Genomic DNA, 19,319 nt, shown 5'->3' on the forward strand with positions numbered 1-19,319 from the left:
TTATCTTTTTAAATACTCTTAGAACCTAACCGTACTTTTCTGTTTTTCTCTCTCAATTTATAATAACAGCATTTTATTTTGGAAATAATCATAAAGTAAAGTGAAAATCAAAGGAGTTATAAGGCAAACATGACCCCTTTCTCTCTAGTCGAACAATCCCACTAGGCCTTTCTGAGACCTCCATTGCCAGCAAGGGATCCACAGTGCAAACTGGACCCAGAACAAAAGCTTTCCTGCAATTCACAGACAGGTCCTCCCTCAGTGATCTCAGCTGAAACACTTCTAAAGTCTTGGGATAATTCCAGTAATTAAAAAAAAAAAAAAAAAAAAATTCTAATATGTACATATTTGAACAGATGATGGGTATCCAATAATTGTTAACTAAGAGGAAAATCCTGATTAACATGAACAATCTGAAAGGAGTGTGAGGGTGGCGAGTGGAAATAACTGAATCTTAACGAGACTCTGTTGGAGGTGTGAAAACAAATTCAAAGTCACTGCAGAATCCAACTGGTCTCTGGGCTATGTTCAGATGCACAGCAACTCTGCTTGAGCTCCTATTGGAGACTGGATTTTAGTCTTTCACAGTCTCTGAACTGTCTCCTTTTGCTGGGCCAACCCTCTGTGCAACTAGAACACCCATGCATGCAGATGTGTGCACATGAGGATATGTGCACATGGGTGTGCATCTGTGCATGTGGAAAAGGGGGGCGAATACAGAGAGGGCTCCACAGAGTATGTATTTCCAAATGACACATGAGAGTACCACAAAAGAGTGATAATACTGGACTAATCAACAAAACAAAATCTAGGGCTTGTTCCCAAAGTCGGTCCACTTCCTAGGGAACGCTGCGCTTCTTGCGAAGGGGACTCTGGCTGCTGCAGGGTTTCAATTCCGCATACTGCACCTGTGAAAACAGACAGACGTGACTCGGACGGTTAGGTAACCCTAGCTTGCCACAATGTGTGTTAATGGCTCCCCAAGGACAAACCAAGGCAAAGGAAGGAAGGTTCAAAGGTAATGAATCATTTTTTAAACACAGGAACATGGAGGGATTAATTGCAGGAAGGATTTGAGAAGTCATGCATCATTTCTTGAAACCAAAATATTAAAAGCAGATTTTTCTAATGAGATGCATGGGTTTTTACCTGCTCTTGGCACTGCTAGATAATGTTAGTTTTGCATGTATCACTTTTCAACCATAAGTAAACTTAATAACCACCTCCTAGGAATGTTTATGTTAGTATATGATACAGCAACTTACAAAGACTTACTCAAAAATAACTAAAATCTTGGGGAAAATTTTGAGCAAATTGTACTCATCTATTTTGCCTGAAAAGGAAAAAATGCTGAAATTGATACTGGGCCTCAAACATACAGATTTCTCTTAAAAATGAATTTCATTTACAATGCAATGGCTAAAACATCTGTGATAAATATGAGGGCTTTGGGAGCCTCCAGTGGCAAACTATCTATTGTATAATTAGGAAGTGCTCTTGGCGGTACATGGAGGAGGTACACAGAGGATCTTAGTAGAGAACTGTATAACTTAGAATCTTACTAGCCAACTATCTATCTTTCTCAGATATTCTTTTCTTGTGTCTCTCTGTATCTGAGCCAACTCCAACTGGATGATTGCCCCGAGGGCTAGTGCCTGGACTGTACACAGACAATCCCTTGGGGGGCTGGATAGGGATATTCCTTCTTTATGGATTCAGTCATGACCTCACATTGCAACCCTAGTGATGGCACACTGCAAACACATTGCTTTGGTGTGAGTCTTTGATAGTCTGACTGGCAATGGCTTTATGTAATACATCATATCACAGAACACATGTATGTACTATTTTTAGCATTTGTGCCAAATATCCCAGGGGAATTTTGCCCCATCAGATGCAAGATTAATGAAAAAATCAACTTTTCCAGAGAAGACTTTGTGGAGGTCCCCTAGGGGACAGGGGATGAGCTACAAGTCATTCTTAAATGTAACACAAATAGTCCAGATGATTATTTTTAGTGAGCTAATGCAAATATTAATGAGTAAATTCATACCTAAGAATGTATATTTCACATTATGAATATGATTATCATAAAATGAAGTTTAAAGAAAACGAGTACCATGGAGTCTAACTTAATGTTTACAAATGTGGTGCTGACTTGGAATGTAGGGAAAAGAGGCCATAAAATGTTCAGACTCAAATAATCCACCCAGTGTTCCCAGGGAACCAATTATGTTATAGCTGCCCAAAGATGGAAATCGACACTTGATTTGGGATTCTCTTAGATAATAAAGGATTGTGTCTCTGATCATTTTGATGCTATTTCAGGCCACTGTCTCTCATCTGCCTATTCTGTGGTTTCTAGCCTCCATTACAGAAATGACAACCTGCCCATCTTCCTCTGGATTTATAGCAGCCTGATCTGCAGGGGCCTAGACAGGCCACTCTATGGGGTTTTCTGATATTGTTGTTGTCTTTAATCTCTGTGTATCCACAGAAACAGGACACTGCTGGACTAAGTGACTATTACCTGTGAATAATGCTTCTGATTGATCACAAATTATTTCACACCGTTTCTGCCTCCTTGTGTATTAGAGTCGCAGGCTTTGCCCTCAGTATCCCTAAGTCTTCAGAGTGGAGGGGATAGAAAGGAGGCCGAGGAGATAATTGGGGCAAAGAAGAATAAAAAAGAATAATCCGCTTGTCCTCTACTTCCCCTAAAATGCCTATCATCTGGAAGAGAAGGAAATTAAGCAACACTCCCCTAGCTTTGCAGCTCATGCTCTACCACTTGCTGAGCTCATCTTATCCTCTTTAGGGAGGCAAGCAATCGGAAAGGTGGCAAACACCATCACACAGTAGCCTCGCAGTATGAGTTCCAGATCATCCTTAAGCAGCTCTTTTTCAGGATAATTTTCTCCAATCATCTCATGCTTTGGACAAAGGTTTTCCTGCCACCTCCCTGCAAGTCAGGCCTCCATAAGGGTTTTCTGACTCGTTATCTGTTGCTCACATAGGACAGCCTGTGCTCCTCTGGCTCTGGGGCTGCCCAGACATTGGCACTAGGGACTCTGTTGGTGGTGACCATTCATCACGTACCTTTTGAACATCAGATGGTACCCTGGAGAGAAAGTCTAGGAGCTCATTATTATCAATGGTATAGGGATTTCGAAGCTTCTTGGTAAATTTATTTATGCCTGAAAAATAGAAACACGGGAGGCTCTCTTGACTGATTGATCAATACATTCATTATTCATTCATTCATTCACTTGTCTTTAAGAACTTACCTGGCTGGTGGGGAGGGAGAGGTGGGCATTCACAAGTAAAGATTAGTGTGAAAACAATTACTAGGCCTCAAGTCATGCACATGTTGCTGTCATGTGGAATCATTCACAAATGCCTTTTCTTGAGGGAAGGAAGTGGGGATCGCAGAAGAGAAGCTTTGCCTTCTTTAGCTGTGAAAATCCCATTACAATCTCAGCAGCAGGGCGCAGAAACACAAGCTAAAACTGTGGCGCTCATTGGCTTTTTTGGAATACACTGATTAACAGCCTCCTCCGCTATGAAAACAAATGTCCCAGATGGGAAAAGGCCTTCATTAGACCAAGCAAGTCCATGCTTGGAGGCTGTGGACCAAATGCAATGGGGTGGGGGGTGGAGGGAGTGGGGGGGGAGTTTTTTTTTTGTTGTGTTGTTGTTAAGAAGGAAGTGAAGAAATCTACCCACCCACCCCCAACTCATTTTCACAGGTTTCTCTCCTCTCACTGCCGAGCAGAACTTGACATGTTGATTGTGCTTTGATGCTGCAGGAAACTGTGAAATGTTATTATTGGAAAATTATCTTACTATAGTTGCTAACTTGATTTATGGACCGTACTACTGGTGTGGGGGTTTGTCTGGGCAATGGAGCACATGCTAATTTCAGATGGGGACAATGATCATTAGAAGAGGGTGTGACATTTAAGACGTCAATGTGCTGCAGGGCATCCCATTTAGGGGACTGCATCCTGGCTTCCTGAGCATGTCCAGACCATGCTTGGTTTCTTTTTAGAGGGACCACTATGCAGTCCCTTTGTATCTCCTGCTTTGATTTATGGAGCTGCTTTGCCCATATCCCAAGCTCATCCCTGTGATCTTTTTATTTATTTATTAAACCAAATGTCATTTTTTTTTCTCCTGTTGAGATTTAGAAGCAGAATGACTAGGTGGATCTCTGAGACTGTGTTTCCGGGCGCTTGTTTAACAAGAATCATATCTGAAGGCCTTGTCACCCTCAGTGGTGCTGAACAAATTCATAGCTTAGGCATGCTCTGAATGTCTCCTACTTAGAAACCAAGGGAACATTTAACTTTCAACAGTTGCAAGTACATGAAAGGGTTGACGCCACTCTTCTTTCATGAAATATTATTTTGTTTCATCTAAAGACAGGACTTCCTACATGGCATTATACCTGATACAATGCCAACCTCCAGTCATTTATTTGGAGTACCAGATTTACATCTGCTTTGCAAATGGGAGCTGGCCATTGTCCATGAGAAAATGGCTGCATGGTGGTTGGGCTGGAGAAAGCTGCTTGCAAAAGCTCCCCATTCCTTTAAGTCAAAGCTGCACTCCCCTTTTCTCCCCTCTACCTCCACAGCAAGTTCCTTTAAACTGAAATACTTTCACAGTGTTATTCTAAAGACATTTAATTGCAGCATGGGGTTTCTGGCAAAAGAAAACAGATGAGGCAAAATGACGAAGGGAGACAAAGACGTATTGAGAAAAGATGTATCTTCTATTGTTAATTATATATAGTGTGCGCATCTGGAGTCTTTACAATGCACAGCAAGGCAGGGATAATATCACAACCGATCAAAACAGTGCATTCTTAGTCACTGAGAAGATTATAAACCTACACAGTAGTTCAATGCACCAATAAGGGCAGATGTAGTCCACAATGTACTGAGACTATGTTTGAAAAACTTAGAATGAAAATAATAAGGTACTCAGCTTGCATGCTTCAAAAGCACATATTCTATTTTTAAGAAATTGCAGCCTCAAACATTTCATTGATTCAACAATATTATCTACTGTATGAGACCAAGTGTCAAGAGATCATATACCCCATGGTCATCTTTAAGGGGCAATGGAGCAAGGAGGAAAGAATCAAGTTATGGAACAGGAAGACCTGGGTTCCAGTCTCAGATTCCCCATATAGTAGCTGTGTGATTTTGGGTAACATAGACCTACTATATATAGTTTCCTGGTTGTTGGGAGAATCAGGTTGGACAATAGAGGCAAGAGGATTCTGTAATCCAAAATTCCACAATAAAGTAGGGGGTTTTCATCATTACTGTTGATGTTGGCAATCTAAAAAGACAATGGATGCAGCAATGAAAAAGAGCCTTTATACTATTATGCAAGTGATCACATGCCCAAATTTGGAAGTTGTGCGTTTATCCAGTAGCACAGCAGATATGCCTTTGGATTATTTAATCTAACTGACATAGACAGACAGTATATTTGTTGTGAAAACTGTTATATATATATATATATATACATACAAATAAAAAGCAAGGGACAACATTGGGGGAAAATGCTATCATTTAATGGTCCTAAATGATCATGGACTGAATAGATCACTGGGGTAGAAAGAACCCTCCAGTAAGAAATAGCATCTGGAGAAACTGGGAGAGAGGAAAAGTTACATGGATGCTTTGGACATATGGCCATATGACAATATCCATTTCAAACAGAATTAAAGCACTAATTGCTTCAGAAACTTTGTAGAGTGAAGGTGGAAGTTTCACTCATATGTTCATTTATGAAACACTGAGTAACTTCTGTGTAAAAGACATTGTGCTATCAAGTGACTAGAGCATGGCACTTTCTTGTAAGAAGCTCAAAATCCAATATGTTGTTGTTATATGCTGTCAAGTTGGACCTGACTCATAGTGACCTCTCCTTGGGTTTTCTATGGAAGTAGGTTGCCCAACCTTCCTTCCAAGGAGTGGCTGGTGGGTTTGAACTGCCAGCCTTCTGGTTAACAGTCAAGTGCTTTAGGCGCTGTGCTACCAGAGCTCCCCAAAATCCAATATAGAGAGTTTATATCCACCTTGGAAAAACAGAAGAGGCTCAGACTTGATCCACATAATAATTAAAACACAGATAATGAAGGACAGAATGGGAGGATTTCAAAAGACACAGAAAAGCCCTATGGGATCTGATCTAGAATGTTCTATTTTCTAGAAACATATACATCAAATAAATATCCAAAAATCAGTAGTTAAAAGTATCCTAAAGGAAAATGCAGATATCCCTTGTAAATGTAAGGGACTCTGGTTGCACAGTGGTTAAAGCATTTGGCTGCTAACCAAAAGGTCCAACAAACCAGCTTCTTCTTGGGGAAAAAAATGAGAAAATTTGCTTCCACAAAGATTTGCAGCTTTGGAAACCATATGGGGCACTTCTACTCTGTCCTATATTGTAACTATGCATTCTCTTAAATCTACTTTTTACTTTTTAAAAATTAAATTCCCACATAAGAGAGGTGGCAGGCCCAATAAAATGTTATCCATGTGGATTACAAGTATTAAATCGTGAGAGTTATTTACTTATAAAACTATTTTTCAAGGACTCATTAAAACATTTTACCTATATATCACTGCAGAAGGAATTACCAGGATGAAGAGGAAGGAAAGAGATTGACCCTTCAAATACTTACCATGAAGTTGTTGAGTGAGGCAATGTTATAGCCATTATGAAATTAGGCTATTCTCATTTGCTTATGTCAAATAATTCTTATAATAAAAATAATTTAGATAAAAATAATATTTGTATATATAGAATGTAAAAATAAAGTAAATATAGTTAAACAAGTTTGCTCCATAGGAGTAAAAATATGGGATGAATAAATTTAGGATCTAATTTGCAACTGCAAAGATGAGTAAATAACTTAGGATAAAACATATTCTTCTGATTGTTAAAAAAGCTAAAAGAAAAAGTAGAAATTTAAGACATAAAGTTGTCTTTTTCTATAAGAGAAAGTCTCTGTAGAGGATACAATCATAAAATGTGTAACATAATGTTCTGGATCCATACTAGCTAATAATAAACTTGTCTTGGGAAAGAAAGTCTAATTGTAGAATATATTCCATGATGGGATGGCAGGTATTATATATATTTATTATCAAAGTGTTTGACTATGTTATCTATGGCAAGCTCATTGGTAAACTGAAATTCTATCTAGAACATAAAACCAAAGAATCAGATACTGACTATACAACTCAAATGGTCACTTTTGTCCCAGGAAAGCATAATAGACTCCAAGGAGTTTAATAATTTCACCTATAAACTGAATGATAAATACAGCAATAAGTCATTAAGTAGAGGCAGAAAAGTTGATATTAGTAAGCTGCCAAGATCTTGGAGGATAAGATCAGAAGTCAAAGTTATTTGGATAAATAGGAAGAGGGGTGGGAATCCCAAAATTGTTGATCAATGGAGAAAATACAGTATAGTATTCTTTGTGGCAATAAAAGAAGCATAAAAAAAAATCAAGTATGTACCACAAAGATAAAGAAATCACGAGGCAACAGTGCTTAATAAGCTGATCATAGTCATCAATGTATACATACTTAGTAAGAGCATAATGACTATAATTTTGAATCATGTTAAAATTGTTGTCTGACCCTGGCATCTTATGTTCCAAATGTGATCAGTGAATGGGTTTGGATATTAATAGGTATCAAAAGAAACTTTAAAGAATGAGACTATTCACTCCTTACAGATATTGTTTAGCATAAAATGTATTCAGGGAAATACTAGTACAAAATATTTTCTTAATCAATGGACCCTGAGGAGTCCCATGTTTTCTTTCCTAAGGTTCAAACATGGAACAATATAAAAAATTTGTTGCAAAAAAAAAAAATAAATAAAAGGAAACAGATAAAAACTAAGCATGAGTATGAGAAGAATTTCCCCAATACAGGTAGCCCCTGGGTTACAAACATCTGATTTATGAACAACTCCTACTTTCCCTTTAAGCAGGGGTTCAAACTGATTTGAAGTAAAGCAGGAATAGATCTGAATTATTACAGTTTGGGTGATTTGTCACAGTACCCAGAATGGGAAAAATTACAGGTAAAAAAGCCCTGCAATGGGAGACTTAGAAAAGGTATAGTGAGTGCTTTCAGTAGCCTGATGTATAAGATTGGATTATTGGCAGGACTGTGGAAAGCCTCATACAGATTGGCAGTCAGCTGCCATCTTAGAGTGGGGCAGCATTGTTTGGGCTTAAAATCCATTTTATGTTTATGTGAATTTGCTGTCATCATAAAATGACTGAATCCACTCCCACCTGCAACAATTTCTTCATCACTATCACCTTCACTGACTGCACATGCAGCTTACTGTACATTGCAAAAGATTCAAGCCTCTTCTTGCACTAAAGTAGAGCTAAAACAAGAACTACATAAATAAGAACTAAATGAAGAACTAAAATGAGAACTATATGCACTTGTTCTGATTGACCTACAAATTCTTAAAGACATAGTTAGGAATGGATCTCATTCATAACCTGGTAACTGGCTGTATCAAGGGTTACCAAGTTTTATGTGTGATCCATGATGAAGGAGTAAAATATTTTTTCTTTTCTTTGTTATAAAGGAGAGAAGCTTCTTCCTACTGAATTTTCCCCTTCTGGACAAAACGGAGAATGAATGGGTTATGCTCTCTCAACATCACTCCACTTCTGAAATTTTATGAATTGCTCTATTACGTCCCCATTTCTGAATGTCCAGGTTTGGTGTTCCTTGTCACCAGAGTTCCATCTGTGTGGATTCTCTTTGAAAAGGTCTATATTTAACAGTTTTGGGAAGGTTGCTTCTTTTTTCCAGCATCTGTAATCTTTTTTCTCTTGCTTAACAGGTCATATTAAGATAAGTACATCTCAACAAAAGTCTCTCATTGCTGTGACTTCTCAGAATTTCTCAACATCTGAAGATCCTTAGAAATGATCATAGATGAGAATTCAGCAGCAGTCATAAGAGCTAAATAATGAAAATCCAGGACTGACAGAATCTTCTAGAAGACAGAAGACTGTTTCTCTGGCAATTAAGTTACTGCAATGAATTCTCCTTATATCCCCATAGAGACCATCCAGAGAGAGACAAAACTATTCGCAAAGCTCTTGGTTTTCTGTCCAATTGCAAACTCAAGTATTAAATCATGCCATGGAATTTATTTCAAGTTTGCCATTTTTGTTCCATTTTTTTAAAGCAGCTAAACTTTATATAGGTGCACTATTCCCTCTAATTAATAATATCTTTATTTATATTTTTTTTTTCAGGCACTTCCTAAGGAGTCTCAAAGGGGTTCCTTCTTCTTCCTCCCACTGCTTATGGATTTAAATAATGAGTTAGGTTATTTTTTCCTCCAGGAGAGATAAAATGTTGGAAGCAACCTGGGTAGGGCCATATATATTTTTACATACTATGAAAGGTAAGATGCAAGTGTTTGGTCACTGTTTGAACAAAAGCATTTCCTGAAAGTTACTGGGCCGCAGCAATATACTATTCAAGGCTACTTATGATTATGAAGGCCCAAGGGAAACTGCATGCACAATCACATTTTTATTTGATCACAATTATGCAAGAGGTATAAAAATATCTATGCTGATCATTCACTCAAATTGGCCTTTTCTGGGAGGCCCTGAAAGTTTATGTTCCCCAAATACTTTCCTTAATCTCATGCTTAATGCCAACAAGAGTGTATTTAAAGTTAATACCACACTTTAACAATGAGTATTGATTCTTACATGGAACTGATTGCTAAGAAAGATAGTGTGCCAAACTTACCCCAGATCAAAATGATGTACCGCAGTGGTATGAAATACAAAGTGATGGTTGCTACTATTAGGACAAGACAGGCCAGGAATGAAAGAAATGGGACCGTCCAGTTGAATGTGCTGTAACAAACAAGCACATAAACACCATTATCTCTAATGCTCGAGAACTGCCATACAGTCATATTTCCATGTTATTTCACAGTTATACAAATCAAAAGGTCCGTTACAAAAGGTTTTTTTTTTTGACAACCTGGAGATGAAAGTCAGCCAAACTGATTGGGCACTACAAAAATATTCTTTTCTTTTTTTTTTTTTTTACACATACATGTTGTCTGATGACAACAGCTTACCCCAATGCAACAACTCCCCTCCCACTTCCTCCTGATAGTTACCTCTTCCCTGTGTCCATCCCTCCATGCACTCCTTCCCCTTGAACTGTGTCCCTGTGCATAAACAGCCCTTCTTTCTCCCATGATTGTTCTCTCCAAGGGATGTATCAACCTCAGGTACATGTTCAACTCTTATGCCTATCTTTTATTTGTCTGGAAACCACAGGTGTGGGTTCAATTCCAGACCTGAAGGGCAGCTAGGGACCATAGTCTCAGTGGTTCCACCAGGCTCTATCACACCAGCAAACCTGGTCTCCCTTTTTTTTTTTTTTTTCCCAACTGATTTTGAGTTTTGTTCCACATTGTTCTCCCTCTCTATCCAGGATCTTCTACATAGATCCCCCTCTGAGTGGTTGACAGTTGTAACTGGGCACTATCTAGTTCTTCTGGTCTCATAGTAGTATAAGCTGAGGATCACATGGTGTACCAGTCACAAGGAATAATTGTTTCCATGAATCTTTGATTTTCTTCATTCTTCTTTGCTCTAGATGAGGAGAGACCCATTGTTGCATCTAGATGGCTGCTTGCAAGCTTTTAAGATCCCAGTCTCTACTCACCAAAGTAGGAGGTGGAACAATGTTTTGTAGTATGTTATGTCAATTGAGCGTGGTGTCCCCTATGACCATGGTCCCAAGCCCACAGATTCAACTACTCAGTCCCTCTGGGTAGCTGGCTGTGACCAAGAAATGACTACAACCTTGTCCCTTGTCAGCTCTACTATACCCCTGGGAGTTCTTACAGAACATATACATACACTTGTAGAACAATTGTCTGCCAACCCTATACATGGTCTTGGGTACAATCCCTGCTGCATAGACATACCTAATAGTTCAGCCTGTCCACCCACCTATCTACCTGTATACCTGTGTTTGCCTTCTCTGACAACCCAGTACTGTGTGCAAAAGGGATCATCTTTGTTGTCTGCACCTCCCATGTACCTCTCTATGTCTTCCTCTTCCTCAATGCCACCATGCTGATCACTCACATTTGGTATATTGCCCTTCTCTTCACCCAAATCAATACTTAAGTCTACCTATCTAACAGTGTAACGTTCTTAATGAAACAATATCAATGGCAGTTCAAGTTGTCAGAATGTTGGCGTATCTTGGGACTGCCAGTTTCTAAGAGAAGACTTCAGCTTGCAAAAGTTTTTAAAAACTGCAATATTGTCATGGTGGCTATATGCTTGGAGATCTTCAATGCTAAGTGTTGGTCAGGTCATTTCCAAGACAATATTTGTCTCTCAAGTAACACACAGTTGCCGGTACCTATTTAGAAAATGGAGGATATTGTTATAGTGCTATAACACACTGCTGTTGAGTCAGATCTGGCTCATTGCAACCTCTCCTTGGGTTTCAGAGGTGGTATCACTATGGAAGTAGATTGCCCAACCTTCCTTCCAAGGAGTGGCTGGTGAGTTTGAACCTCCAGCCTTCTGGTTAGCAGTCAAATGCTGTAGACATGACATTTTTAAAATATATATATATATTTAGAATTTCCAAACTCAACCCAGAAAGCAAACAGTGCCCTGAAATGCTATAAACTATCACACCATCAATCATAGATAATATAGATGATTTTACCACATACTATTTTCACTGAGCTCCTGGCTTCTGTCACTGTATCTATGGCCTGCTATGCCTTGAGCAGAAATGGAGATCTAGAACTTGGGGGTGGAATTAAAGGCATTGGTAAAATCCTTGCACAGTCCTAGAAAAAGCTCTGTAAATCCAATCCCCGATGAGGGCATGTAAGTGCACAGAGGACATCTTCTCACTGATCCTCAACTTCACTTAAGAACATGTCTTCTGACTCTTTGCATTGTGCTAGCAATAAAAAGAGGTACAGGATTTTTTCTGTTGTCTTCTGGGACTTGTGTGTGTGTGTGTGTGTGTGCGTAAGAACATTGAAGAATTTTAGGGGGAGTAGCAGATACGTCACCTTCAGGACTAAGGTCCATCTGACCCAAGCCATGGTCTGTTTAATTGCTTTTTATGCATGTAAAGACTCAATAATGAATAAGGAACACCAAAGAAGAACTGATGCCTTTGAATTACAGTGTTTGTGAATGAAATCGAATACATCATGACTGCAGGAAGAATGAACAAATCTGTCCTGGAAGAAGTACAGCCAGATTGCTCCTTAGAAGTGAGAATGGCCAGACTTTGTCTCAACTACTTTGGTCATGTTGTCAGTCCCTGGAGAAGGACATATCATGCTTGGCATAGTGGAAAGTCAGAGAAAAAGAGGAAGACCCTCAATGAGATGGATTGACACAGAGACTGAAACTATGAGATCAAACATAGCCATGATTGTAAGGATGGTGCAGAACAGGGCAGTGTTTCATTCCGTTGTACATAGAGTTGCTATGAATTGGAAGTTGACTCAATGTAACCTAACAACAACATATAAGATATTAGGCACTTATTATATGCCAGACATTGTGAAAATATTTTTCATATGTGTAGACTATAATGACTAAACTAATTCTGCCAAGTGAGTATAAACCCCCTTTCACAGAAGAGCAAATTGAGGCTGAGAAGTTTTCTAATTTGTGTAAATAATCACAATTCCATATCAGAAAACCCCTGCTGCCAAAATGGAATATTATCAATACATTTAATCATTTAAATTTGCTTTTCAGTTATTTCTAGCTTATTTTATTTTTTTACATAGGGGCCACTATTTAGGAAAGGGGCTTACAGAAATTGATATATAAGCTAACAGACTTAGGGCTGAGTCTGGGTTCTGTCTCTAATAAGCTGAACGACATCAGGAAACTAATTTAATCCATCTGAAGCACATTGGTCTTCTTTCCAGAGTGGGACCTAATAATAGTACCTAAATCCTAGAGTTTTGCTAGAATTGAAAGAAAATATATTTAAGTAGTGATCTCAGTGTCTGTCACATTGCAAAAATTCAAAAATTTGTAAAGCAGTTATTATTTGTCAGTTTTCTCTTGAGATGTTTTGACTTTTTCTTCAGTGATTTATAATACTAAAGAGATATTTTTCTAGTTTGTGGCTTTTCCATATTTTTAATGATGTTTTTTAACATAAAATTGTATGTTTTTAACATGATCAAATTTATCAATGTTTACCCTTTTTGATTTGTAGATTTGGCCCCACAAAAGAGCAACACTATTCAAGTAATGTGTAATGTGATACCATCTACTGAATAATCAGGAGGCTGTGAGTGGTGCAAACTATTAACATACGCAGTTGCTAACAAAAAAGTTGAAGGTGCAAGTCCACCAGAGGCACCTTGGAAGAAAGGCCTCATAATCAACTTCTGAAAACTCAGTTATCAAAAGTCTTTTGGAGCACAATTCTACTCTGACACACATGAGGTTGACATGAATTGGAATTAACTGGATGGTTTTGTTTTTAATTAAATAACTCCTGTTTCCCTCACTCCTTTAACATGTCACATTTTATTTTATTTTAAATTTTTCCGTGTATGTAGGTCCACTGTTGATCTCTCTCTTTTACAGTAGAACTTTTTGGAGAACAATTTTGCACTATATATGGAAATGTCATATGTACCACACAATTGCCCCAGCTATGCCATTGTTTCATCATATACTGATGAAGATCAAAGACTTTAGTATGGAATACACCTCAACATAAAGAGAACAAAAATCCTCACACCTGGAACAATAAGCAACATCACAAAAAGGAGAAAAGAATGAAATTATCAAAGATTTCATTCTTGGATCCACAATCAACAGCCATAGAAGCAGTAGACAAGAAATCAGATTTCATATTGCACTGAGCAAATCTGCTACAAAAGACCTCTTTAAAGTGTAGAGAAGCAAAGATGTCACTGTGAAGACTAAGATGTGCCTAAACCACGCCATGATATTTCAATCACCTCAGACTCATATGAAAGCTAGACAATGAGTAAGTAAGACTGAAGAAGAATTGAGGCCTTTAAATTGTGTGGTAGTGAAGAATACTGAAAACACCATGGACTTCCAGAAGAGTGACTAGATTTACCTGGAAAAAGTGCAGTTGGAATGCTCCTTAGAAGCAAGAATGGGCAGTCTTGGTCTCACACACTTTGGTCATGTTGTCAGTAAGGACCTGTCCCTGGAGAAAGAATCATGCTTGATAAAGTGAAGAATCAGAGAAAAATAGGAAGACCCTCAAGAAGATGGTTTGACACAGTGGCTGCAATGATGGGCTTAAGCACAGGAAGGATTGTGCAGATGGAGCAGGACTGGGAAGTTTTCATTCTGTTGTCATAGGGTCGCTATGAGTTAGAATCAATTGAATGGCATCTAGCAACACAATATACCACTGCAAGAATTCTAACCTGTAAATATCTTTGAACATGGGCACAAACATAATGCATAATACCTTTTGCAGTGTGGTTTGTAACAATCAAAAAAAGGAAAAAACCTACACACCATCAACTGGAAAATATCTAAATAAATTATGTTTTCCAATACTATACATCTGTTAAAAAAGATTGAGAATACAACAAGAACACCCACATGCACATATCCCTCTGAAAACAGAGGCTCGATGCTAAACATAGTAGAAACTAAATTGTAGTAATAAACAAATGTATATGTGCACATATACATATAATTATTAAAGTATTTAAATATGTACAAGTGTCACACTCATAAGCTTTTACACTGAATAAAATGTCTAGAAGATACACTCCAAATTCTAACAGTATTATTTAAGAATGGGGAGGTAGGCAAGGGAAAAGAATGGGAGGCTTTGTTTTTTGTTGTGCTCCTTTATTTTTATAAAGTTGTGGTGCAGTGAATTAACTAATATGGCCCTTCTAGCTATAGTCTTTGTGAGTCCCACATGACTGTGTGGGACTATACAATTAAAGTGCTTGTGACTAACTAACCAAGGGAATTGGACAGCTTGCTGTTAATGCAAATAAGATGCATGACCCTTGTTGGGGTGAGACCATGCACATTAAGTGTATGGAACTCTAACAAGGTGATCAGTTTTGTCATTCCACTAGGCTTCAAATGAGCCATCTGAGAAGTGGAAAGGGGAGACCTCTCATGCGCCAAGAAGAGATGAGAGGAGCATGTCCTTTGGCCCGGGAATGCTTGCGCTGGGAAACTCTTAGATTCAGGTGACTGACAAAAGAGCTATAACAAGGAAGATACCTAGAGACACAGAGAAGCAGAGAAACAGTAGCAGCAGAACCAGGAGAGTGGTATGAGACAACGCAGCAGGCTACATAGCTCAAAGAACAAGGTAGTTACAGTGGATATACTGACCCATGGAGAAGGAAGTTGAGTGCCTTCAGGCAGGAAGCTTCATGATAGAGTGGGCTATCCTTCTCTGTAGAACTAGGTTAACCTATCCACAACCCACTGAGTGGAAGAGCTGAGAGGCTTTTGGCTGAGGCTTACTGGTGGAGTGAGGTGCCTCCAGGCACTTACCAGCAGAGCTAAATGAGTTTTGTAACACTTGCTAAGCAGGGCACAGGCCAGGCTGGCTGAAGAGGCCTGGGGCTGAGATGCCAAGAGGCTGGAGAGAGGTACTTCCAGAGGCATGGCTGAGAAGAGGCTGTCCTGATCCAAGAATTATATCCTTTGTCCCTGATCCTGCATTGTAACCTGTTTTATATCTAACAAACCCCATAATCGTGAGTACTATCTGTACTTATGATTGGTTATTGTACCAAATTATTAAATCTAGCAGAGAAGTAGAGAGGGATGGTGTCATGATTGGTAGAAAGGGTGGAGAGAGGAGATTTGTCTGACCTCTACCTCATAAGAATCATCCTTGGGCTGTTGATCTTTATTCTCCTTCCCCCTGCTGAAGTTAGTGGAGGTCAGCCACCTCTGCCACACCATTTTTACAAATGGTCATATACCATATTTAAAATGAAAAGAAAGAAAAACAAAGTAAAAATAACAAAGCCAACAAATTGAAATAAATAAAAACAATGAGACAACTTTGTACCCTATTTTTCAAAACCAGAGACATAGAGTGAGCGGCAGATTCTGGTAGAAATTTACGTTTATGTGGCAACAAAACTACCTTTTTTTTCACACTGGCATATTATTTATTAATCCAGCTGCTTACAATTTACAAAGAATTTCAGTTCTGACGTTTGTCATTGGTGTGATCATAAACATTTGCCTCAACTTCTCTGTGCTTTAGTTTTCCCATCTTTAAAGGGGAAATAATAACTGTCTCTATTTTATAGAGATGTTGAGAGGATTGCATAAGTTAATGAATTTAAAGCACTAAAAATATATCTGGGATGTAGTATTTGTTCAACAAGTGTTAGCTAGTCTCATTTTTCTTATTGTTATTGCACAAAAGTGATATAAATATGAAAAGAAAGCTAATTGTATCAGATGGCATTTTGAAGATAATAAAAACTACAAAAAATACATGGAATTATTTTTTAAAATGATTCCTCTTCCAGTTGTACCAATCTTGCCTTTTAAAAAAGGAAATGCTAGATGTTGTTGTTAGGTGCAATCAAGTTGGTCCCAGCTCATAGCAACCTTACGTACAACAGAATGAAACACTTCCTGGTCCTGTGCCATCCTCACAATTGCTCCTATGCTCAAGTTCATTGTTTCAGGCACTGTGTCAATCCATCTCAATGAGAGTCTTCTTCTTTTTTGCTGACTCTCTACTTTACCAAGTATGATGTCCCTTTCCAGAGATTGGGTCCCTCCTGATAACATGTTCAAAGCATGAAAGGCAAAGTCTTACCATCCTTCCTTCTAAGGAGTATTCCAGCTGTACTTCATCCAGGGAAGATTTGCATATTCAATCCATGCATATTCAATATACTTCACTAACACTGTAATTCAAAGGCATCATTTCTGCTTTGGTTTTCCTTATTCAGTGTCCAGCTTTCACATGCATATGAGACAAGTGAAAATACTATGGGTTGGATCAGGTACACCTTCACCTTCGAAGTGACATCTTTGCTCCTTAACACTTTAAAGAATTCTCTTGCAGCAGATTTGCCCACTGCAACACATCATTTGATTTCTTGACTGCTGCTTCCATGGATATTGATTAGAGATCTGAGTAAAATTAAATCCTTGACCACTTCAATCTTTTCTCTGTTTATCATGATGTTGCTTATTGGCCCAGTTGTGATGACTTTTGTTTTCCTTATGCTGATGTGTAATCCATACTGAAAGCTGTGGTCTTGGATCTTCATCAGTAAGTGCTTCAAGTCCTCTTCACTTTCAGCAAACAAGGTTGTGTCATCTTCATATTGTGGGTTGTTAATTAGTCTTTCTCCAAACCTGATGCCACATTCTTCTTCATATAGTTCAGCTTTTCGGATTATTTGCTCAGCATACAGTTTGAATACGTATAGTGAAGTGATACTACAACGACACACAACTTTTCTGATTTAAAATCATGTGGTATCTCCTTGTTCTCTTGAAACCACTGCCATTTGGTCTATATATAGGTTTCTTATGAGTATAATGAAATGTTCTGGAATTCTCACTCCTCACAATGTTATTCATAATGTAGTATGATCTATAGAGTTGAATACCTTTGCATAGTCAGTAAAACCCAGGAAAACATCCTTCTGGTAGTCTCTGCTTTCATCCAAGATCTATCTGACATCAGCAATTATATCAGTCCATGTCCTCTTCCGAATCATGCTTGAATTTCTGGCAATTCCTTGTCTATGGACTGCTGAACATGTTTATAAATTATTCTCAGAAAAATTTTACTTGCATGTGATATTAATGAAAATACATGGAATTATTTTTTAAATGATTATTTTCCAGTAGTAGCACTTCCTATTTTATAAAAAGAAAATGTTAGATATTTAGAGAAAAAAAAAAAGAACAAACCTTTTGTAAAAAGAAAGCTTACATAAAAATAAAAAATAAAAATAAAACACTGGAGTGTACAGATAAAATGAACTGCAATAACTCTGGGAAGTAATTAATATCGAAAATCAAATTTCATATTAATAATTTCTTACAGATATTTAGATTTTGAGCAAAGTATATGGTGGGCAGGAGATAAAGTCCTGGGCCTACCCAAGAAAGTATTCTAATAGAAGACCATTGCTTAAAGTTTATATATTCAGGTGAAGGTGTATAAGAAAACAAGAAACCTGTGACACTTATTAAGTGGGTGCCAAGAAACTTATCTCAGTGCCATGTTGAGAGATTTATTATCTGAATTATGCTACCAGAGTCATTTGAAAAGCTTCAAGCAAAAAATTTAATAACAAAAAACAAATGATTCCAGGTTAGTTCTACCCTGAGGTGACTCAAACAGTAATCCTTTCCAGAGAAATGCACTATCAACCCAGGCCTGTGGGTAATCCCCAGATAAAGAGCCAAGGAATGTAAATTAATAGTTAAGACATTTAAAAACACAAAAGGACACAAATCATCACAAATAAGACCCAGCAGAAATAACAGACAATGTGGCATGAAACAAAAAAAGACTTTAGATATTAGAATCAAACGTAATGTATAAAAGAGTAATGTTGAATATATTCAAAGTCATGAAATAGAAGTTTAAGTGTATGAGCAAGGAAGATACCATAAAAATGAGCAAGGAGATTTGAAAATGAAAGAAGTAACTTTTAGAAATGAATATAATGATCAAAGTTGAAAACACATCAGATTGATTAAGCAGAATATTAAATGGCAGAAAAAATAATGTAATGCAAGATAGACTAAAGGAAGTTTCTACAAAGTATCACAAATAAAATTATTGGTCAATCTCATTGATGATCATAGTTGCAAAAATCAGAAAGAAGGGTGTGAAATATTAATAAAGAGATATTAGAAGAAACATAACATCAATTAACAGTCTTCTACATCAGTGGGGAAGATGATAAAAACTAGCAGTTAATATTAGGCTTTGTTAATTTACGCTGGAAATGCTAGACTAACCACTAAAAGAATAGTATAAAGTGCTTATATGCCTCACAAATAAAGAGGAAATATAGGGATAAAGTCAATTTAAAAGAAAATAAGAGAAAAAGAACCAGAACACAGAAAAATAGAAAGCACTTAATAAACACTACTGATTTAAATCTAAATATATTACTAACCAAACTGAATTTGAATGAACTCAATGCTATAATTAAAACATAGTGACTAT

The 19,319-nt window shown here is 37.7% G+C and overlaps 1 protein-coding gene across 1 annotated transcript in view; it reads right to left on the reverse strand.

The window, feature by feature from the left end:
- Window positions 1-839: 839 nt before the first annotated feature.
- Window positions 840-19,319, reverse strand: part of MCTP2 (multiple C2 and transmembrane domain containing 2) — a 304,647-nt gene continuing 286,167 nt past the window's right edge. The window contains 3 exon segments of the mRNA XM_042783576.1: window positions 840-908; window positions 3,100-3,197; window positions 9,840-9,949. Of these exon segments, the coding sequence (XP_042639510.1) occupies window positions 840-908; window positions 3,100-3,197; window positions 9,840-9,949 (277 nt within the window).

Source organism: Orycteropus afer, unplaced genomic scaffold (genome assembly GCF_000298275.1).
Source record: "Orycteropus afer afer isolate SDZICR_OR568_19922 unplaced genomic scaffold, OryAfe1.0 scaffold00019, whole genome shotgun sequence".
NCBI classification, from domain to species: Eukaryota; Metazoa; Chordata; class Mammalia; order Tubulidentata; family Orycteropodidae; genus Orycteropus; species Orycteropus afer.